Source organism: Colobus angolensis, unplaced genomic scaffold (assembly GCF_000951035.1).
Source record: "Colobus angolensis palliatus isolate OR3802 unplaced genomic scaffold, Cang.pa_1.0 Scaffold230, whole genome shotgun sequence".
NCBI lineage: Eukaryota > Metazoa > Chordata > Mammalia > Primates > Cercopithecidae > Colobus > Colobus angolensis.
This window is the reverse complement of record NW_012115489.1, coordinates 1,136,449-1,161,288: the sequence shown is the minus strand read 5'-3', so window position 1 is coordinate 1,161,288 and position 24,840 is coordinate 1,136,449. Positions and strand designations below refer to the sequence as shown.

The 24,840-nt window shown below is 37.6% G+C and overlaps 1 protein-coding gene across 1 annotated transcript in view; it reads right to left on the bottom strand.

Annotated features, from left to right (window-relative positions):
- The window catches only part of SPEF2 (sperm flagellar 2), a 190,303-nt gene that overhangs the window by 88,083 nt on the left and 77,380 nt on the right, over positions 1–24,840 (bottom strand). The window contains exons 14-20 of the mRNA XM_011944343.1: positions 23,484–23,545; positions 21,478–21,581; positions 18,513–18,769; positions 14,612–14,720; positions 13,467–13,624; positions 9,608–9,781; positions 5,981–6,055 (exon numbers count right to left, since the gene is read on the bottom strand). Of these exons, the coding sequence (XP_011799733.1) occupies positions 5,981–6,055; positions 9,608–9,781; positions 13,467–13,624; positions 14,612–14,720; positions 18,513–18,769; positions 21,478–21,581; positions 23,484–23,545 (939 nt within the window). The remainder of the gene's footprint in view (positions 1–5,980; positions 6,056–9,607; positions 9,782–13,466; positions 13,625–14,611; positions 14,721–18,512; positions 18,770–21,477; positions 21,582–23,483; positions 23,546–24,840) is intronic.

Here is a 24,840-nt window from a genome sequence, read left to right as displayed (position 1 = left end):
CCAACCAGCAATTTCTGGCTCCAGGTCACAAAGAACAAAAGGGATGAGTAATATAAAAATCTGAATGGATATTCTAGTTCTAAGCAATTATCCTGCAAATCCTGCGAGGTGATAGGAATAAATAGGATGCCCATCACTCGGAGGTTTCCTTTTTGGGAAAGTAAGACCAAGGCAGCTAACCAAACCCAAGCACCATGCACCCAAATCTTAGCAAGCATAACTATAGCTACCTGTTATCTGGGTGTGTCACAAGACATTTTTTCCTCTTCCTTGTTGGAGGAGGACTCAGTTCCACAGTGTCACCTTAGCATTCGGCTTATGATAAGCAGTCCATGCAACTCCCTGAGGCACATTTTTGTACCAAACTCAATTCCAAGTTTTGGGTCAAAGCCCTAGGAAGGAAAACTGGATCTAGGGAATTCAGGGGCAAATGACAACAGAGGTTAAAAGGCACAGCAAAGCTGAGAGTGGCTGATTCCTGCTGATTAAGCCAACCCCAAGCTTCCTGTTTCATGGATAAAGGTCAAGTTAGTATCCAGACATAAATGATATCTAGGAAACTCCAAGGCTACTGGCAGCAGGGGAGATAAGGCATACATGGGTAAGAGCAGATAATTTCTATTCTCTAGGCCCTCCCTGCTTCATGGGTGCAAGGTGCTTTGGCACTCATGGCGGGACCTGCCAAAATCACTCAGATGCAAGTATGGAAGAGGGAAAGTGGACACGCTTCCCCCTCCCTCATGTACCCTGGTTATTTGCTAGGAAGAGACAGAAACCAGGGATGCCTGCTCCCCTCTTTCTAGATGGGTGACCATTCATCTTCATTCTGTATCCCTTTCAAATGCATCCTGACCCTCTGGGACTCCTTAAAAAGGTGTTACTTTTTTCTTTCTCCTCCTCTGCCCTCTCTTCACAGGTAATTGTGTCTCCATACTATGGGACACTCCCCTCAGATGCATCCTACAAACTTGAAAGAGTTTATTTCCCAAGCCTTAAACTAGTTGGCTTAGGATTGGGCTCAGGGGAAGGGAACCCAGAAGCCTGACATGCCAGCAAAAGAGTAGAGTTTTTTTAACCAGTTGGGGTTTGGCCTCCCTCTCCCTGTGCAAACTGGTAAAAGGCCTCAGAATTTTTGAGCTGTCCTTATTTCGTTTTGATACATGTTTTCTAATAACTCCATTTGTCTGCTCTTGCCTTCAGGCCATCAAACTGTAAATAGTCATGCAAGTGGAGCACCTGACGATGGCCCCTTCTGTTGGGAACCTTTAAATAGGCCTCTGAGGGAGCTCTGATTGCCATTTCCCCAAAACAGCGACCCCTGTCAGCAGGAAGCAGTTAAGATCCGTCTTTGTCCTTATCCTTAACCTAACAACGAACAGTTAGATAGATGTACTTCTTTAGAGAGCGGAATGAGACAGCCAGGTAGCAGGGGGTCCCTGGAGAAACTTCAACCAGTCTGCCCACTAAGGTGGAGACTTGGGAAGTTCACACCATTTGTGGTGGGGAGGAGCCTGGCCCCTCCTTTTCGTGTGTGGAAACAGGGTTTCAAACTGCCAGGCAGGAAGGGCTCCAGTGGAGGGACTCTGACCTTGCAAGAGTCCCTGTTTCCCTCTTTTTTTCCCTTTTCACCCAATAAAACTCTGTTTTACTCACCCTTTAAACCGTTTGTGAGCCTAAATTTTCTGGCCATGGGATGGACAAGAACCCCGTCTTTAGCTGAACTAAGGAAAAGTCCTATGACATTAATGCTCATAACACTGATACTAAATTTATTATTTTAAGTGGCTTGGTAGCACCTACAACAATTGACCCTGTAAGACAAATCAGAAGGCAAACACTGGAACAATACTAACACTAATACATGTGGCAAAGCATCGGAACTAAAGATGGCATTATTTCCAAGTGTTTGTTCCAGAGAACTCTGATCCCAACAGATATTCCTCCAAGGGAGAAGAACTCTGCAGCCAGAATGCCCTTGGATCTTACATATGGTGTCTTCTGCTCCCTTTGAAATGCACATTGTTATAGAAAAAAAAAAAAAAAATCCTGTAATTAAAAACATTTTAACTTGATGTAACTTGTCATTTTCTGAATTTAGTTGATTATTGAAAACTTTCTTCATTTGGCTCCTAATTAACATCTCTCCTGGGTAAGGCTATATGTTTGAAAAGCCATTGTTTAATGAAGAAACATAATGGGACAGTGGCAAATGGGTTCAAGAGGAGGTGAAATATTTTTTAAGAACACTCTAAATACCATTGTTAATGGCATCTCAGTGTCGAGATTTGGGAGGGAGAAGGGTAGAGATTGATCTACTATGCAGAGAAGATTATAAATGAATCAAAGATATCAGGAAATAATAAGTTTGAAGAAAGGAAAAAAACAGATAGTTCCTCAACTAAGAGGCACTTCAAATACAATTGGTATCAAATGGCCTGTGAAATAAACAGATGAACAATTAATGGTGTTCACCTGCAATGGTATTAATTTGAAATATTAAGAAATAAAATCATTTCTTCCACAGGAAGGACGTCCAAAACCACATTATTTATATGTAACATAAAAATGTCTAAATCTTGAGAGTTCACCTCTTTCAAATATTATTTAATGCAATAGAATAGTAAAATAAAAGCAAAAAATATTTGGAAGTCTTTGTAGTTAATTTGAGCTAGCTACATGCCTCCAATGTATGTATTTTACTGTTGAACTTGTGTTTGCTTATGAATTGTTTGGAGTCTGTATGCTTTTATTAAAGATGCTCTTAGAGCATGTGTTAATTATGTCTAATTTGATGCTTTGGTACCTAATATACACAAGTCTTTTTAATTTCTATTTTCGATGATTCTATAATGATGTTTCATTTGCTTTTTTGATCCTGATGAGAAAAAAGGGATGAGTAATGTAAAATATGAAAATTATTCTATTAGTAAACACGTGAGAGCCGAGCATAAATTATAGTCCTTAAAATTTTAGCTAGAACTTTTATCTCAGTGTTAACTCACCAGTTAGCTCTAGTTATATAAACCCATCATATCATATAATTAGAGAAGGGTGAGATTCTCTGTGAGAATCATGGTTATGTATATTTAAATGTCCCAACGTCTATTTTAGCACGTTATATTTTGAACATTACACACTCTTGGACTGCAACAGCACTGGCAATTTGTAATGAACAATTTTAAAAAGACACATACTTCATGACAATGCCACTTGAACGAACCTGGAAGAAGTAAATTGCATGCATCCATAATTGCGTTTCAATCTTTAGTTAATTGGTTGCTACAGCAGCTTCGATATGAATCTAACTGATAAGCATTTTAGAGCCTGGGATTTTCTCTCACCAACTATCAATTACTTTAGAAATTGTATCCCCCTATTTCACAGAAATAAAGTAAAATAGAAAAAACAACATAAATGAAACTAGGGTCAGGAAAAATATAACTTAAAGTAGAAGTTCAAAATCAGGAGAGGAATTAGAAGGCAGACATGGAGATCTAGGTCCTTGCATAAATACTAAACCTGAGCCATGAGTTTTTTTCTGAACTTCTACTCAGCCAAAACACAAAGGAAAATGCTCTCATTTAGAGGTGCCCATTATCTAGTCACCCAGAGGAAGAGACATTTTCCTGTCCCTTGATTCTGAACAAAATTTATCACCTAGGATTTCACACAGGGGCCACTGAATGATGTAGTGGGCATAATATTCCTTCAGAAAATATAATATCAGGTTATTATTGGTATAATAAAAGTTTCACCCCCACTGCTATGTTAAGTTGTGGAGGACTTTTTTTTTTTTACTGGAAGTTTTATTTCATTTCAATGGACATTAAAGTTGGCCTACTAAATTAGAAAACCAAGGAAAGTCATGAATGAGTTTTGAGTGAAAACATGGTCTTCAGAAAGACTGTTCTTAACAAAATTCTTTACAATAAATAACTCTATAAAAACTTAAAATTGGCCAGGTGTGATGGCTCAGGCCTGTAATCCCAGAACTTTGGAAGCCTGAGGCAGGGAGACTACTTGAGCCCAGGAGTTTGAGAACAGCTTGGGCAACATGCTGAAACCCCATCTCTACAAAAAAATACAAAAATTAGCCAGGCGTGGTGGCGTATGCCTGTTGTCCCAGCTACTCAGGAGGCTGGGATGGGAGGATTGCTTGATCCTAGGAGGTGAAGGCTGCAATGAGCCATGACCACACCACTGCACTCCAGCCTGGGCAACAGAGTGAGACCCTGTTTCAAAACAAGAAACAACTTAAAATCAAACATTATTGTTTCATAATCAAACATTATGCAGAAGAAAAACTTTGCAAGCCTGATATTTTAGAGACAGTGTCGCATGGATAAAGCCATAGGCATTTACAATTAACTGAAAAAGGCAAGCAATGCAATGCCACCAGATTAAGTTCTAAGATACCTGGGCAGTAGGGAAGCAGTCGAGGACAATAAATAAATAAATAAATACATACATAAAAATAAACCCAAAAGACAAACCAACCTAACCTAAAAACAAGCTGGACTTAATAGCTTGCATTTCAGAACTGAGGCCATGGAATTGTAATACTGAGAAAAGAAATACAAAGTAAATACCAAATACGAATGTCAGATCAAAATAATTTTCAATAAAACAACATCAACAAAAATAACTTCTTAATGCTCAGATAGATAACTTAAAAGTACCTGACTGTTAAAAAAATAGTTACAGAGTACACATCCAAATACCCTAAAAGGGTCACCAGCCCTCCTTATAAATAGGCTTTTAAAAGTTTACTTATTGAGGGTATATGCATGACATACAGTTTCCAGGGAATTTATGATTCTTTAAAAAAGCAGGGAGTGGGTTTGAGGGTGGGGAAAGTAACTCAAAGTTCTCCAAAATATTTGCAAGGTTCTCTTTACTCTTTGATGGTTGAAGAATTTTCTGAAGAAACTCAAACAAGTAATAAGAATTAAAGTCCATTGCATGAAATACAAATTAGAACAAAGTAAAATCATTAAAATCCTTTGCCAGTATGTAGTTACACCAAGAAGTTACATCAAGTTGTAAACATTTGTTAATTCAAATTCATGTATATAATATATATATATTTATATATATACACTTTTTTTTTTTTTTGAGATCTGTCTCTCTCTGTCACCCAGGCTGGAGAGCAGTGGTACAGTCTTGACTCACTGCAACCTCTGTGTCTCCCAGATTCAAGGGGTTCTCCTGCCTCAGCCTCCCGAGTAGCTGGGACTACAGGTGCGCACCACCATGCCCAGCTAATTTTTGTATTTTTTTAGTACAGATGGAGTTTCACCATGTTGGCCAGAATGGTCTTGATCTCCTGACCTCAGGATCTGCCCACCTCTCAGCCTCCCAAAGTGATGAAATTATAGGCATAAGCCACTGTGCCCAGCCCTAATTCACATTTTTAATTGTTTATAAATTACTGGTTTAAATGATTACCAAAAAAAAAAAAAAAAAAAAAAATGTAGACAGGTCTCAAAAACTTCAAGAGTTCCACTGAAAATAGATGGTAAAAATTAAATGTTCTACTTACTTAACAGTATTGTACCAAGGTTACTTTCTTAGTTTTGTGAATGTTCTAAGATACTGTAAGATTTTTATTTTATTTTTTACCAAAGTGCTTATCTGTGAAGGAAATTCAATAAGGGGTCCAAGAAAACTTGTTTCAGTATGTAGCTTTCTGATGGTACAGCTTAGCCCAAGGATAATAGTTAAAATATCTCTGATGAATGGATATTCTGCATATTAGATATTGTCTAAATTATCCCTGCAAGCATCACTTTTCTTAGCAGGGCCTCTGGTAAGTACCAGGATGCAGAAAGTTTGAGACTATATTCGGCAAGGGTTTACGATTTACAAATGTCTGAGAGAAGTGGTCAATGTATACTACTATACAAATCTAGTTATTTGCACTGAGATAGTTATAAAATGCAGAATTACATGTAATTATATCTATTTTTATCTGCTGTACCTTTTCTTTTGAGTGCGGTTTCACTTTTCTTCCCTTTTCCTTCCTGAAGAGATTCTTGCTTACCATGCGGGGCTTCTAAACAAAATTCAACACACAAAAATCATTGATGATTTACTTCAATAACCTGGGCTATATGATTGTAAGCAAGCTAATGCTATTTCCCATAGGTAAACAGTTACATTTTTGAACTGCATAAAATGGCTCCAGTCTTATCTTTGAGTTAAAATTATCCTGAAGACAGACTATGGGTTGAAACTTCTGGAATGATAACTCTAATAGCAGCATTATTCTGTCACATTGAGATGTTAAGTCCTAACTTTAATATGAACATTTGGTAGTGGATTTGATCATAAACTCTTTAATGGAACAAGCTGTGGTGTTTTTAAAAGATAATCACAAATCCATTTGAAGCACCTGGCTGTATTTGGATTTATTTCAATTGAATGTGCCTACACAATAAGACAACTGTATCTGTAATAAAAATGATACCAAAGCCGGGTACAGTGGCATGTACCTGTAGTCCCAGCTATTGATGAGGTTGAGGCTAGAGGATCGCTTGAGCCCAGGAGTTTGAGTATGGCCTGGGCAATATAGTGAGACCCTGTCTCTAAAAATTAAATAAATAAATAAATAAAACAATAAAATAAAATAAAAATGATGGCCAAACACTTTGAAGAAGAGGTAAATAACCACATTGTTTTGATATGTTGCACCCTTGAACTTCTCTTGGTCACACGCTTGGTTGCCTTGTGACTTCTACATTTTTTCATTGACTGTAATTGTAATGTGAAGAATGATATGAGTATATTTATCTTAAATTCCCTGGGATATAGTTCAGAAATATATTGGAAGGGAGAAATTGGAAAACTGATGATCTGGAGATGTCCCAATTAATGAGTTTGTTCCTTGAAAAAAAATTCACTACATTCTGCATTATTTACCAAATAAATTTAATTATTTTCCTCCCTTGGTCCTGGGCTATATTTTTTTCTTCATTTTAAAGGATGAACCAGTATGGCAATTCAAATGCCCGTGATGGAGACAGACTCCCTCTATCTTATTTTTTTTTTTGTATTTAGAAGTGATAGTTATAAGAATGTATAAATGCCTAGCAGAACTCACTTATATTTAAATATCATGGACATGACAACCAAGATTCCATAGAAATAAGACAAGTGACTTTGTTACTCTCTCTAAATGAATGTTTAAAAATCCAAATAGTTGACCACTAAATTTGGAAGAAAGAGAGGGGACGATAGGGAGGGAGGGAAGGAGGGAAGGAAGGAAGGAGGGAGGGAAGGAAGGAAGGAAGGAAAGGAAGGAGGGAGGGAGGGAAGGAGGGAAGGAGGGAGGGAGGGAGGGAGGGAAAGAAGCAAAAACCTAAATAGAAGTATAGGTAATATTATTCTATTGTGCCATACTAAGAACTAATTCTCAATTAAATAGTGACAATTGATACTGCATTTGGCAACAGATCCTTCAATGGAACATAACTATGGAGTTTTTCAAATTTAATCCCAAGTATAATGGAAGCAAATATAAAATATGGAACTGAATAAAATATAGAACAATTTTTTTAACAAAATAACTGTTAGGATTCAATGTACTACACCTCCTCTAGCCCTTTTTAAAAATTTTGTTTTGATTTTAGTGAATAATTACTCTTTTCATCTCAACTTCTGCTGAAGATTGTAATTAGATGTTTGAGTAGGGCATGTTCAGAAGCCTCAGGTTTTCAGTTCTAAAAATGTGCCATTTTGGAAAATTTGTAAATTATTTACACAAAAAATTTTAAAAACCTGTGATAAATGTTCCTCTCTCAAATTGCCTAACCAAGCTTCCCTGAGCTGCAGGGGCAGTGCTGTCTGCTCTCCTGCCCCATCAATGTCCAGGTTGGGTGGCAGCAATTAGGACTCTGGAGATTAACCTTCCTAAACATGCTTAAACAGCAGGCACTAGCCCTGACCTTGGTGGGGAAAAAAAGACAAGTACAACCACTCTTTAAAGCAACAATAGATTTATTATTTCTTCAATGCACAGTATTCAAGAATACAATTATGAAATAGCAAACGAACTTCAGAAACTTAAAGACTGAGCTGGTCCTGAACAGAAGCACTAGAGACTAGAGGTTTCAGGAAATGGCTCAAATACATAGATACTCTTGATTAGAGCAAGCTGAGGAGGAGCAAGAGTTGCAGAGCCATAGCTATAGGTTAAAGGACCATATTAGATAATTCCAGGCTCACCTGACCCACTGTGAAAACTGTCTCCCCAGTTCTTTTTCTTTTCTTTCTTTCTTTCTTTTTTTTTTTCTGGTGGCAGAGTTTCACTCTATCCCTCAGGCTGGAGTGCAGTGGCGCCATCTCGGCTCACTGCAACATCTGCCTCCCAGGTTCAAGCAATTCTCCTGCCTCAGCCTCCCAAGCAGCTGGGATTACAGGCGCCTGCCACCATGCCAAGCTAATGTTTGTATTTTTGGTAGAGATGGGGTTTTGCCATGTAGGCCAGGCGGCTTTTCAACTCCCGATCTCTGGTGATCCAAAGTGCTGGGATTACAGGGATGAGCCACCATGCTCGGCCTGTCTTCCCCAGTTCTAAAAAGCATTTTAAATATTTCCATTTTCCTCCAGAACTCTAAATTGTTTTTTAATTTCCCAATGAGATCGTGGGAAAAGGGTATATATTTAATTCATGTCTTTGTGTTTTATTGTTGACATGATAAAAGCATTTTTTAGGGTTTGTGTATTTTGCCTGTAGTTAAGTTCTAATTTCCTGGAGTGAAATGGTTTTTAATATACCATAATATCTTACTAAAGTCTTCAAATTTTTTTGTTTAATATGAATAAGTTTAATTTTAAAAATTCAGACCTATCTCAAATCTCCGTGAAGCAGAAAGACTATGGAGTTTAGAAATGTGGTCATGACACAGTATCAAAGATACTTAGGTAGACATGGTGCAACTGCACAGTCAGCCATTTATAAAGCTGAAACTAGAAACCAAAGCCTCATTTGTTTTATACACACACACAAATAGATACTGACACTCTACCAATATCATGCATTAAACAATTAAGCACTTCACTTTTGTCATTATATTCACTGTCTACCACTTAATGCTAGACTTATGGTCCTTAGCAGTTAAGGATCTAGAAAAAACTTAAACTAAAAATGTTCTCTATCTAGGCTCTTTATCTCTATGTCCGTAAATATATGTTTACTGAGATGGCAGGAGCGTGTTTCTGTACTTTTATAATCACATAGTCCTGAAGATTTACAATTACATATAAATTCTAGTTCTATTGGTTGCTGTTAATTTGTTCCCTTATTCTGGTGGAAAACCAGCTATATTCATTCTTATTTTACTAAGCTGTTCTTACTCGTTACATAAATCTAACTCCGTAGTTCAGCAAACAGACATGTATCCTCACAGTGAAGAAGCTGGGCTTTGTTAACAACTATGCGTTTAGCTACTCCAAGGGCTTTTCCACCTCCATCTGAGTGTAAAGCCTTGTTTCATATGATTGAAGTTGCCCAAAGTCTGAATGTAGATAGACTATAATTTATAATTCTTTACTGAGTAAAATTAAGAAACTGAAAAACAGGATTATAAATCATTCTGTCAATCACCTGATTGAGGTTTTCCTTTTGCAATAGGAGTTTTTGAAGGCACATGATGAAGATGAATTTCCTTCTCTTTTTCTGGTTCAGGAGGAGGAGCGGGAGGAGGTGTAGGAAGTGGAAGCTCAGCCAGGGAAGCTGCTGCTTTTTTCTCAGCTTCCTTTTCTTCTAATTTCTTCTCAACTTCAAAAGGATGATAAGAATTGACCTTCATTAGAGACTCTAGACATCTACTATTTCACTTGAACTAAGAGAAATCTAAATTAATATGAAACACTCTTACGTATTTAAAGCTAATTCATGCTTTCGGGCTTTCCCTTAAATCTTCTAGTCCTTAAAGCTAAGATTTCAAGTCTTCTCTCCCTTGTCAGAAATATGGTTGCCCTTGCCTCCTGATGGCAGTGGTGGTAAGGTTGATGGGTAGTGGTGGTGATGATGGTGTAGTGGTGATGGTGGTTGTGGTATTAATAACAGTGGTGTTGGCTGTGGTGGAGGTAGAAGTGGTGATGGCTGTGGCGGGGATGGTGGTAGTGATGGTGGTGGTGGCAGTGATGGTGGTGGTGGTGGTGATGATGGTGATGATGGTGGTGATGGTGGCAGAGGTAGAGGTAGTGATGGTGGTAATGGTGTTGGTGGTAGTGGTGGTGGAGGTGGTGATGACTGTGGTGGGGATGGCAGTAGTGATGGTGGTAGTGGTAGTGGAGATAGAGGTGATGATGGTGGTGATGGTGGTGGAGGTAGAGGTGGTGATGGTGCTGGTGGTAGTGGTGGTGGAGGTAGAGGTGGTGATGGTAGTGGAGGTGGTGATGGCTATGGTGGGGATGGTGGTAGTGATGGTGGTAGTGGAGATAGAGGTGATGATGGTGGTGATGGTGGTGGAGGTAGAGCTGGTAGTGGTGGTGATGGTGGTGGTGGGGATGGTGGTAGTGATGGTGGTGGTGGTAGTGGTAGTGGAGACAGAGGTGATGATGGTGGTGATGGTGATGGTGATGGAGGTAGAGGTGGTGATGGGTCTGGTGGTAGTGGTGGTGGAGGTGCTGGTAGAAGTGATCATGGTGGAGGTAGAGGTGGTGATGGCTGTGATGGGGATGGTGGTGGTGTGGTAGTGGTGATGGTAGGAGTGGTGATGGTGGTAGTTGGCATGGGGGTGATGAGTAATGTATGTGTATTTGTGTGTACGGAGCTGATGTAAAGGGTTAGCAAGTGGGTGCCAAATGTAAAAGTGATAATCTGGAAGTAGCTAATAAAGATGAAGAGAAAAATAAAAGATTGTTTGAAAATGTCCAGTGGGAAAGCAAAATGAACAAGTATAAAAAGACTGTAAAGGGCAATGTAATACAAGAGGTGGGATGAGAAGCAAATGGAAGGGGAAAGAAATGTGTATCACTAACTTTAATAAGTGAATACAAAGCACTTAGAATACTGCACAGTACATACATCCTCAATTAAGCCTTAGCAATTCATTCATTCCTGCAACAACCATTTATTGAATCTGAATTATGCCTTGAAGAAAAGGAAGGATTACAACAATAAAGTAAAACTACTATTTCTAATGATAATAATTATAATAATATTGCAAACAATAGTTCTGATTGCTGGAGATACAATAGTAAAACAAAACAGAAAAATCAATGGCCTTATGAAGCTTACATTCCAGTGGTAGGAAACAAACCATAAATATGATGAATAAGTTAATTTATACAAGAGTTAAGATGGTGATAAGTGCTATGGAAAAAAATAGAACAGAGTAAGGGAGACCAAAGTGTTGTGGGCAGTTTCTTACGTTTTAGACAGAGTGCCAGGGTGAGTATGCCCAACCATAAGGTGACATCTGAGCAAAGACATGAAGCAAGCCAGGGAGTGAGCCTCGTGGATTTCTGCTGAAAGCGTGTCCCAGTCAGAGGAGATGGTTATCCCAGATGCCTGGAGGGATGGAGCATGGCCAACTGGAGTCTTTCTAGGCTCCCATCATTGTGATGACCCTTTGCCTTTCGTGATGCAGTTTCACCTTTCCTGGCACACCTTCCCTGACTTCCCAGTCTTTCCATCCCTTCACACTGCAGGGGCCCACAGCTCTACTGAATGTACCACTGGCGACAAATGCCTATGTTCTTGCATGACTATTTCTCTTTACATGTGCTCACTCCACCCTTGGATTACTCTTTTCAATTCAGCAAGCCAGGAGGTTTCATTCTATTAGATGTTCTTTCGAAGTGGAAATTAGGGGTTTTAGTTCTGATTTTTAAAGTAATTCATCACTATTGTTTTAAACATCCAAGAATTAAGATAAGTAGAAAGGGGGATTGCCTGTTAAGTCTCTTTAAGTCTCATCTCTTTCCCCACCATCAAGTATTATATATGCTGCCGGACTCTTCCGTGCATACGTATTTTAATACATAAATATGTACACTTTCCTTAAAAGAGACTATTTTATATGTAACCTGCTTTTTCCTACTTAAGAGTATATTGTGATCAGAATATAGAAGTACCACATTCTTTTAGTTTTTTAACTTAATTGGGATGTTTAATACAGAGCACCGGGCTAGGTTAATGTTTATTGTTTTAATGATTAAACTTCTGTTAATTACCTGTTTGAAATATAAATCGTAAATAAGTGATAACCGAGCCTATTAATGTAGTCAGTGATTATTAGAATGCAAACTCTTTAGGAAAATGTTGAAGTTGAGTCTAATAGTTGGCAAAAACAAACTGATTCTAACCTGTAACTTCAACCTTTATGGGTTAGAATTGGTTTGTTTCTGCTTCCCAACCAAGACTCTGTAAGACTGCTATTCTGCCAAATGATGTGTTAAGCCTCTTAAAATACTATATGATTGTTTTTCTCTTTGAAAGTTTCATGCTGGTAGTTTTTGGAGCAGGCATTTAGATGTAGGAGCTTGTCTTTCTAAGTGTGCGCTCCTGGATATTCATGGTGATTGTGGTTTATGTCTATGGGCGATTTTAATGTTAATTAACTGGTACATTATGGTAGTTAGGTCATAAATTTAGTGACAGGAGACAGTACAGTATCAAGGCAACTTTAGAATCGTTTTCACACTAATAACTTTGACCATTTTTTATTATACAAAGAAACTGTAGTTGCCAATATAATTTGGGATAATTGATAAACAAAAAGGAAACATTTATTTTTCAAATCATGTCTCCAAGGTAAAATCCCAGAGGAAATATGACATTGGACTAAAGTTAAAATCTCTTTCAATAAAAAGCTTCAATAATAATACAAAACGTTAGTGGGCAATTATCATTGGTTGAATGAAGGAGGAAGGAGATCTGTGTAGTTTTATTTGCATAAGATAAAACATGAAAGCAAGTTAATATATAATTAATAATCAATTTAATAATAAATAAACTTGTAACAAAATAGGTGGATTTGAGAAAAAATGGCTTAGTGTGTCCATCCTAAGAGAAGAATTCACATGGTTTCTTTATAATGCTAAAGCTAACAAAGTAAAGCCTTTACCTTTATCTACAATATCCCTTTTCATTAATTTTACTTAAAAATATCTAATTAACAAATAAAGATTGCATATATCCTGAGAATAAAATGTAAATTAATATCCTTAAATTTAACTCTGCTGGGTTTTTTTGTTGTTGTTGTTGTTGTTTTGACATGAAAACAATGTTTTCAGAGCGATGGTCTCTTTTTGATTAAAATAAGAGAGAGAAAAATCTTTTATTCAGAAACACATACAACAGAAAGGTAAAGACAGAGGCAGAACACACTTGTAGACAGTATAAATCCAAAGATAAGAAAGAACTTTTCAATCACATCTTCCTTTCATCCCAAACTCATTAAAACCACACATTTTAGTTGCCTAAACTCAAAACTATAAACAAATGTAAATACCTTTATTCTTTTTTTTTACTATTTCAGTCGTAAGAATTTCTTTTACTTTTTCGCATAAAGATTCCTTATCTATTTCAGCATTGATTTTTATCAAAATATTTTCTGGCTCTGAAAACCATTGCTTCAATAAAGGCCAGTTGTCCAAGAAGCCTATAATTCTGCAAAATCAAAATATGATATGAATATCTCATACTGATCAAAAGATTAGCATGATATTAAGCATAAATTATCCGACATGCATAATGAAAAGATAGGCTGCAAATATAATTGCATCTGAAAAAGAAACAATGTTATTTATTTTAGATTAAAGAAGAAATTACTTAATATCATCAAGACATATTTTTTGAGATGTATGAGAGTAAAAGAGGAAAATGTCATTGATTCAGGAAAACTTTTAGTGTAAGCTCAGGTCTCCAAGTGAAAATCTAAGAAAACATCATCTGTGCTAGTAGTAGAATAACTCTGAACTCTCTTTCGATGGTAGCTACAGCCTGATTCACCTAGGCCATCTATTTTTTTCTCAGAGATAGAAATTGAAGAGATCTTTGAGTAGTATGGTTGGTTTAGACTTATATACTTTACTCAAAAGTGTTCTTGGAATAATTCTTGAAACTTTTTTTTTCTTCCTGGAGAGCAGACAGCCTTAATGTAGCTCAAATTACTCTTCCCTGGTTCATTTCATATTGTTAAACTTTTCAAGGTTTCATAAAATTGTCTAATTTTGTCTAAATTTCCCTTTCCAATGGCAAATTGCACATAACCAAAAGAATAATTTTATTTTAGCAAAATAGAAGTAGTTTACAGTCCGATGCCTACCTTTTGAAGTTCCATCATTGTCACCGGCATTTCCTTAAAGAGTGCTGAATCAGGATTCCATATAATTAACTTATAAGTTCATGTAACCATAAAGGGAAGTATTGCCTGATTTAATGCTTCTTTTTTCAGACTATAATGACTTGTGCTCTAAATATGAAAGCTAGCACATAAATATTTCACTAATTATCAAAACTACTTAGTTTTCTTTAACCTGTTAAAGACTGAATGCTAAGACATAGATATTCTTCTAGATCTGATGATTCCAAAGTAGTTGTCAACCTATTCTAAAAGCATGAAACAAGAAGCAGAGCATTTAGTTAAAAACTAACCTATGTTGTATCTGGTCTCTCAAATTTTGGTCTCCACCCTTATCTTGATTTTCAGCAGCTACATGTTGACTGATGTCTTCGTGAGCAGTTTTATAGGACAATTCTTCAGCTATGGTATAAAATTTATTTAATTAGATAATTTTCAAAACCAAAGTTGCTACTTACTGATAAAATATACTGATGAAAGATGCCAAACAAGATAGGGTCCTGTATTTGGTACAGTGTTTCTTAAAAATATTTTAAAAGATGTTGAAAGAGTATAGTTTTGAGATAAGAATTCGATTGTTTTCTTGGAAATTGGGGAAAATAAGTAAAACATTAAAGAGAAGCTGTAGTTTCAGTGTAAGGATCTCAGGATTGTCTATGATAGATGAGAATGAAAAATGATGGGTCATCATGAATAACTAACTTGAAAAGAATTGGAAAAATTAACACGGTGATGTAAAAATTAAGATGAAAGAACAAGGTGGCTGGAACGTCAACATAAAAATTATTTCTTGATATTATATTGCAATATAATAAAATTATTCTGTTTCTTTCTAGACTTTATGATCTCCCTGCAGAATAGACATAAAGGAATAGACTCAAAGAGACCAAAAACAAACAAACAAAAAAACCAATCTCAACAGCTCTGATTGAGTCCTATTCTGGATTAATGATACAAAGTCCAGAATACTCACCAATTTAGAATAAATAAAAAATCATAAAGAGGAAAGAAAGCCTTGAACTAGATTAAAAGAAATTAGAATTACTCAATATAAGAGAACATTGAATAGTGAATTAATAGAGTTCAAGCAAATGAAGACTCCTCACAGGATATAGTAATCGGTTGTTCTTCATCTCCATTCATAACAGAACAAGGTGAAATGAATTTAGAATGCAGAACGATGCTTTAAAATGATTAATAAAACCCAAGGATCACATTGGAACAGGTGACTGAAGAAAACTGTGGAAGTGCTCTTCTTGGGAGATGCCCATGCACCATCTCATGGTCGCTACCTCGCAGCTGTCAGGACTTCAGTGCATGGATTAGCATTCTTCTCTGTCCAACCTCCCAACCCCCCAGCCCCAGGCAGTGCTCCTTCCCCTTCCCTTCACTCGTGGTACTCTGTACCACGGCCGCTGAATTTTGTGATCACCCTGAATGGCTCCATCTTTGCAATCTTAAAGACCTATACTCCTACCACAAACTTTCCAGCTCTGGTATTGTTGATGAATCTCTTCACTAGCATCCAGTTCCTACACTCCTACCTCCTTTTTTTCCAAATTTATCAGCATTACCCTGACTTCACTTTATGCTTTCTAGCAAACCTAAACTGCATGAATGAACACTTCAAGTTCTCCCTGCCTCTTAATAACTCCAATTTCTGTGTCCTTCTGCTGTACTAGTCTTAAATTATATCTTTTTTATTTTTTAAGGCTTATGCTGGTAGGCATCTTTGAATAAAAATACACAACCTTTATTCTCACTAATTCCCTAGCTAAAAAAATCAGTTGAGCTCTTTCATATATATATATGGACGCTTTTCTAAAATAAATAAAGAGAGAAATAAAAAAACTAAAAAAGTAACAAATATCCTGTGGCCATGGCTCTTTTTTTTTCTTTCAGAGATAAACTTCTTGGGAGTTATCTCCACTCACTCTCCATCTCTGTACCTCCCACTCACACCTCAACAAACTGCAGTCGTTCCTTCTCTCTCCTGCCCTCCATGAAATGGCTCGCATACCAGTCACCAAAAATGCCAAAGGACACATTTCAGTCCTTATTTTGACTTGTTTATAATACTTATAGGTAAAATTTAATGTATAATTCTTAAAAGCTGTTACATATATTATGTCATTTAATACTCAACAAAAACTTGTAAGTGGGATTGAGATTCTATAATTGGCTCCAAATTGCACCGTTCATAAATAGTAGAGAAGGGATTTGATTCCAGGCAATACGACTCCAGGTTCTGGACTTCTTTTTAATTTTTATAGTCTTTGTTGCATTATACTTGCCAAAAAATGCATACACTAATATTCATCTCCATGAATTAATGAACCAAAGACAGTCAGCACCCAGATATACAAACATTATCAGTCCCAGAAGCCCTTTCCTGTTCTTTTTCAGTCACCATTAGCCACAAAGGGTCAGTATTTGATGCCCTGAACTCAAAATCTGTTTCTACTGTCACCAGAGGGTGAACATTACTGTTCTGTCTCAGGTTGACCGATGGCTAAACAGCGGAGGCAGCCACCTCTTCTTCCATGCCGATGTAGACTTTTACTCTCACAATGGCCATTCCCCGTCCTTATGTCCCCCAGTCTCCTGCCCATTGGCTTTGAGTCTGGATCATTTACCTCAGCCCAGCCCTGGCAGGACTTTGTAGTCCACATTGCTTTGGATGTAGCATGTTTCTCTGTGATGATGTTCTTCAGGTTTCTCCATAGACCCCGAACCCCATGCTGCACCCGACCCTAGTGGCTAGGCTCCCACTCAGCCTAGGCTCCTGCTGGTCTGGAAGGGGGATTACATGACACATTTGCCTTGAAGATTTGTCCTCCTTTGGCTTATGAGACACTGATGTCCCAGGCTTTCTTCTTCACCATTAGCTGCTACTTCTAAACACTTATTCCTTTGCTCTCCCCAGTAAATTCTGGTTATTATGTATAGAGCAATATGATTTTTTTGGAGACAGGGTCTCACTCTGTTACCCAGGTTGAAGTGCAGTGGTGTGATCATACCTCATTGCAGCGTTGAATTCCTGGGCTCAAGTGATCCTCCCACCTCAGCCTCCCATGTAGCTAGGATCAGAGACCTGTGTCACCATGTTGGGCTAATATTTTTATTTTTTGTAGAGACAGGGCCTTGCCATGTTGCCTAGGCTGATCTCAAACTCTTGGGCTCAAGTATTTCAAATCATCTTTTTTACAGTGTGGAAATTGTCTCAGCTGGACAAAATTTACTTTCATTTCTAAGAACAAGAATCATTTGCATTACTATCAATTTCCTACTATTTATAATGTTATAGAAGAGTTGAGTCAAAACCAATGAAAAACACAGACCCTTATAGAATCAGGCATCCCCAAGGCCCCAAGAGGCAATAGTCAGCCTTCTAGTAAAATGATGTGCAGGTAATCATTTGTCGATTTCAAAGTCTTTCATCATTTCTCCCTGATGTATTTACCACATGCTTATTATCATGTGCCAGATTCTGTTCTAAACATGTAACTCTGATGTCATTTAATACCCACAACAAAACAACGAGCCATTTTATCATATAGGTTGTGACACCAAGGCTTAGAATAATAAAGTCACTTTCTCAAGGTCAGATACGTCATATGTAAGAAAGCCAAGGTTCAAGAAGTGCTTTTACCCATAAGTATATAATTTGTGGAATAAAGGATTTTTTTTCAACGTTGAAAAATAGTTAAATTATGAATTTTTGCAAGAAGATTTAACCCCATCATGTGAAGTCTTCATCTGACTGATACTTGCTCTTCAGAGTTAATACTCAGTCCAAGAAAAGGATGTTATTAGATCCTTTCTTACAGCACAGATGTGGTTTATGACCCTCAGGAGGGTGACCCACCAAAACATGCTAGACAGCCACAAAGCACTCCTCCATATGCGCACGTCTCAAAAAAACACCCCTATGCCAGGGGAACTCCCAAGTTGATGGAAAGGTTCAGTGAGATGCTACAGTTGGACTGTAATTCACTAGTTCCAGGCTTTGTCCACAGTGCTGAATGCTAACAGTCAAAGCAAGAGGCAACTGTGCTCAGCTAGATAATTCTTTGATAGGCTGAAGTGGATTATTTTGTACTCACTTATAATTGTAAATGGGAGTATTCACTGATTCAAAGAACAAATAAAGTTTCCATTGTAAAAGAGCATCAAAAAAGGTGTCCAGCTTACCTATTATATCCTTCATGCGACTCATTGAGGAAGTATCTGAAATGTCTAATAATATGACAAAATCAAATGCAGGAGAGGGAAGAGGTACTTCTTTGGAAGTCGCAGGATCAATAGCCAATGTGGATTTTTGTGCTTTTTTTCTCTCCAGTTCTGTGAGGTTTCTATTGTAGCCTGTAAGAGCTTCTTCCAGAAGCTGTGCTTGGTTTAAAGTCATTGGAAAACCATCTAGGATCCAGTGCTGATTCACAGGTATCTCGCTAAATTGAAACACGACAACTCATGAATATTTTGTTAGACACAAATACTTTGGAAATAATATGATAAATCTTTCCTTTTTCTTTCAGTTCCACAATAACTTCCTACTGCATGAATTTCATTACTTTATAGCTAAAAGATTAGGTTTACTAATGTGCCACAATCACTCCCTTGCTTAAAATACTTTTGTGAATACTTGCTGCCCTCCAAATCTATTCCAGAAGTTTTAACACATTAAAATTAACTGACCACACCTGTATTAGTCCCTTATAGTCATGCTGCTGATAAAGACGTACCCAAGACTGGGCAATTTACAAAGAAAGAGGTTTAATTGGACTCACAGTTGCATAAGGCTGGAGAGGCCTCATAATCATGGCAGGAGGCAAAGAGGAGCAAGTCACATGGATGGCAGCAGGCAAATCGAGAGCTTGTGCCGAGAAACTCCCGTTTTTAAAACCATCAGATCTTGTGAGACTCATTCACTATCACGAGAACAGCATGGGAAAGACCCGCCCCCATGATTCAGTCATCTCCCACCAGGTCCCTCCCACAACACGTGGGAATTACGGGAGCTACAATTCAAGATGAGATTTGGATGGGGATACAGTCAAACCATATCAACACCTCATTTCTCTATAACTTGTTATCCCTTACAATTTTGCACCATTTACCTCAAACTAACTCATCTCCTCAATGTTATGTGAGTATGAATTGCATTTTCTATATTGTGTTCATAGACTGTTCCTCCTTTGCACATCAGTTTCCTAATTTATACAATGGAGTAACATAACATATTTCATAAGGCAGTTGTGAGGATGAACTGAAATGATGCATTTTAAAAACTCGGCATAGAGCTTAGCACATACTGGATACTTGTACTGCCAACCTGGAGAGCTCTTCCTATCCCACCCAAGCCTGTGTAGAGTCATAGTATCATGATCTAAGTTTCTCTGACTTTCACTTTGCCATGCAAGTGGTTATATTTCTCTGCTTAACACAAATTCAAGTGAGTCTTTTAAAATCTCAGTTAGATTATAGGATGCTGAAGTGCAACTGGGGTTTTGCACTCAGCACAGTGTCCCCTTTAGAGAATGGGTGTTGAATAATTATTGTTTTCATTTGCAGCTGGAAAACAAGGTGAGAAAGGCATAAACTTAGACTGTGTTCTTCTAAGCCCTTAAATTATGCAAAATTGTGTTTTTGGACTTTGGATTCAAACGTATAATTTCATTTATTTCTATCGAAACTCATATTAAACAATGGAATTCCCTTTCCAAAGGTTTCTGAGTCTACTTTGGGGCCTGCATATGATCCTTCCAATAATGTAGCAAGGAAGGAGGGTGAAAACAGAAGTTAAAGGAAATTTCATTACTTGTGCAAAGTCATGAAACTAAAAATCACCCAAATCCAATGATCTTTCCATAGTATCAAGCTATCTTCATGTCACTGTCTATATTTCTCTCATTAGGTTATTAGGAGCAGGAAAAGACTTCAATTTGGTTTTATAACTTGTCTAGAGCTTGGTGAAGCATTCTGCATAGAACAAATTTGTTGATTTATTGGCCTAAGATGGGAAACAGAATTTCCTTGAGTTCCTTCCTCCACCCACAGTCACAGGAGCCACTTCAGAGGAAGTGGGAGGTGAGGGCCACCCTTGTTCAGCCGTAGTGTGAGGACATGAGATGATGGGGAGTCAGGAGACCTGGACTTTGGCTGGGGCTACACCACTCGCCAGACATGTAACTGGAGTACCTCACTGAACTGTCATGTGCCTCCCTTTCCTTATAGAAAAAATGATAGATTTAGACTGGTCAAAGATTTCACACTGATGACTGTCATCTGGAGGAGCCTTAGGGGCAATGAGGATAGTGGTAGCGGAAGGAGGGTAATGGAGTTCTGACGATGGGGTGTGGAGGTTTCAGTTCCACTGAAACTAAAGTGAAGAACTGCTTTATATCTGATGCTTTTCATATACATTATTCTTTGGAGCAGGAGCAAAGAATCCCATGGCTGAAACATGCTTTACATCACTTCTGAGAATTGTTACAACTATTAGAGTGAGGTCCCTCCTAGCTCTGGGCACCCCTGTGATCTGATTTCTAGACACATCATCATTGAGAAGCAACTTAAATCTTTAACGTCATCTTTTAAGAAAACACTAAGGGAAGTCCATTCCAGATGCAGAGTAGAACTCTCAGCCCTCCTTCCTCATCTCTCTTGGTCTCACTGGTTCCACATTCCACATCTCATTACTCAGTTCTGCTTCCTCACCTACTCCAAGTTGTCTGCAGCTCTTTCTCAGGGGGCTTTTTGACAGTTTTATCCAGCCTACTTGGCCTTCTCTCTTTATTACATTCATCAGCCAAGTCTCTATGGCTTCTTTTTTCCCCATGGTCTGTGACCACACAATTGAGTGTTTCCCTTGGCTTTTCCAATTACTCAATTTCTCCTTGAACTCCCCACAGGTAATAGAATCTGACTTTATTCATATCTGGGTAAAAGAAGTCAAGCTTGGTATGGGAGAAGAAGTGGAATATAGGCATGTAAATCACAAAATATATCTATCTTTTCATTGCTATATATTTTCTTATACAGATGAGTGAAACTTATGAGATATTAAAACAAAAAAATTTCCGTATTATTCTGGATACATCTTTGTGTGATAAAGAATATATTAAATAGATAAGAGGAAGAAAAATGCAATACATACTTAATAGCATTTACCATGATGTCAACAAGCAGCACATCAGGAATGCTCTTTCCTTTCTTCAGCAACTGTTCTGATTGTGCACCAAGTTGAGCACGCGTAGTGAGCTGGGAAAATAAACAAGAAATGACAGAAGATGGCTAATTTAAAAGTCAAATTCCAAATGTTTGGAGGAAAAGTCAATTAAATGACCATGCTCTCTGATGACGGCACTGATCATGTGGCACAGTTGGGGAGTCAGGGAAGCATTTCAGGAAAATGTGTGCACAGAATTTGAGGCTCTTCCTTCGAGGCTCCCTCCCTTCCAAGATTGTACTCTTCAATTGCAGCTGCTTTTGCATCCCCAAACTTAATTCTCTAATACCTTAAATCAGAAAGATTGAGCTCTCTGCTTGGGCTCTAGCCACTCATGCCATGCAGGCAGGGGCATGCCCTCTGGGGAAAACCCATATAAACATGGCCCTTGCCCAGTGAAGTTCTCATCTTTCCATGGTCAAATTCCACAGATTTTCTGCCTGTTGTTTGCTGCTTGCTTGTTTGCTGTCTTCTTTTAGCCCTCAAATAATTATCTTTTCTATTTTGCCTAGTGTTTACACTTGTTATTTGTAGGTTAGTCCAATACAAGCTACTCAATATCACTGAAACAGGAACTTACTTAGAGTCTATTCTTAGCTCAGCCGCCAGAGTGAGAATGTTATGTCAAATGGTATGGCTCTATTCCAAGCCCTGTTAAAATTCTCCCTTTTACTCCAAATGTCCTAATTATTGCCTGAGGCCCTGACTGACTTGATTATTTTCCTTTCTCATCCATGTCTCTAACCTCATCCCTTACTAAATACTCTCTGGCCCAGCTGGCCAGGCACTTTCCTGCCTCACTATTCTCACAGCCTGGAACACTTCCCCCAATCCAGTGGGCTGGTTCTCTCACCTCTTTGAATCTGCTTAAGGCTCCCTTTCCCAAGGAGGCCTGCCCGCTGTCATAAGGTGACTAACTGTGCCTCTTTCACTGCCCTTGGCCTGTGCTCCTGCTCCCCTTGCTCCACTCCATGTTTCCTTTTTTCATGACACTCATCATCATCTTCAATATCATATTTATCTCTATGTCCATAGTTTATTATGCCTCTCTCCACTGGAGAGACATAAACACCACAAGGGCAGGGAATCCTGTCTTTTGTATTCACTGATATATCCAAGTTATTAAAACACTATACAAAACAACATATGCTCTTTGAATTGAATTGAATATGGAATTTGTGAGATTTTAAAATCAATAAAGGTAAATATAAAACACACTTATCCTTTCTGCTAGTTCATATTTCAAATTCACAGAGTAAAAATTCTAAGTCTCCTTTTCCTGCTTTTTCTGAACCCATTTCTCTCCCATTGCTCATCTTGTTTACAGTTTGGTGTATATCCTTCCAAAACTTTTTCTATCTTCAAGCAGTTTTGAAACATAAAATATTATAAAACTGTTTTTCATGATGAGATGCATAATAAAAAAATAAAATGTAATACAAACAATAAAATTTCACTTGATTTAATCTGGTCATTTTATTTGATGACCGATTAGTTTCCATTAGCAGAAACAGTCAGTGAACTGTTGTAAACATTTTTTTAGGAATTAATAAAAAAAATTCTGTAGAGTCACCAACAAGAGTAAAGATAAACTCTGGAAAAAATATTTAAAGGTAAAGAGGATATGAGTGAAATAAAAGTCATAAATTAAATGGTAAAGATGAAATGAATTTGGCCTCAGTCTAAAATTTTTAAAAGCACATATTTATTACCCTGGCAAAAATGAAGAGTAATTTCCACTGCTTTCAATATGAATATTGAGACTACAAAGAATGCTACGTAAAGTCAGATGACCTAATATTATACCATCAAATTTACTTTGAAACCAAAGAAGAGCACATTGCCATTTCATTGCATTTGAAGACACTCCAAAATGCCATTAATCATGACATGTTTTAATATGCTAGTAGCTAAAATTAGATCATAATACTTACTTTTAAGAAACTATCACTGGCTTTGACTTCTTCAGCTTTTGGTGTTTTATCAGCATTAGCACCTAGCAATAGGAAAAGTGGTAAAAACAAATTTCTGGTATTTACACCTAGCAACCACAGAGTAGCTTGTATTGACCATCTATGGTTTTGGACATAAGGGTTATCAGATCCAGCTATGCCTGAGATACTCAGAGGAAGGAAGTAATAGAATCACCACAGCATAGCTTTTACCTTTACTCACACCATTAAGATCCTGGCCACTATGTGTCTTGGTGGTGCCCATCCCTCCCTATCTCCCTCCCTTCCTCCCTCCCTTCCTGCATGATCTGAGCTCATAAAAATATCATTAGGAATACTTTAACACAGTCGGGGGTCGCTTTTCACAAGACAGTCAAGTTTTTCAAAAAAATGTTAAAGTATTATTTTTTTACACTTTTATTTTCCTGGATTACCAAGTTACAGATAAACATCTTAAAAGCAGATGACTCTAGAAGTCAGAGGTGTTTTAACTTAAATTCTATGAAAAAAAGAGAAGTTTTAAGAGTGTGTTTATAATTACTTAGACTAATGTATAATAAAATATGTAATAAAATATTTATAATAGTTTTAAAAAATCAACTAAAATGATCTCTTAAGAAACAGATAACAGGAATAAGGGACAGAGAGCATCCTCTTAAGAAAGGAAAGTCCAACCTCTCTGGAGTGTTGTATGTTCATAGTAAACCTGGACATTGTTCAATGTTAATGGCAATAATAATGATAGCACAGGAGGAGCTCACTTCATGCTAGAATATGAGGAAGCTATTTAATGTGGCAAAGCCTTCACTAGCACATACAGGAAAAAATATTTAATAGTTAAAATTGTTTTCCTTCAATGGTTCTACAAAGGATCTGAAGGACTGCAGCCCAGATCCCAAGGGAGATAACTTTTTGTTATGTTTGGGAAACTTAGTTGTATTGGCAGTGCCCGAGGCTGAGAATAAACTTAAGAACCACTGTGCATACAGGTTAAAAAGACCAGCCCCTACAGCCTTCTGCAATACAATAAACAAAGCAGGAGTACGTTCGTAGAAAGCCCCAACTGTACTCATACACACAGTCTTACACACAGGTGAGAACAAGAAAAGACTGTCTGTCCCCTTGCACAGACAGGAAGAATGAGGATGATTTATCCTGGCTTCTTTCATAATAGCAGCAAAACTAATTAACTATTTGAAGGAGATTCAAAAGATTTTCTTGTAATTTTCATCTCATCCCCAGTTGTAGGAAAGAGTGATCTTGCTACCTCTGTCAAATGGCCATATGTAGACAACTATATAAAACCCCCTTTGGTTCCTGTTTATTTCCCTGAAAGCAT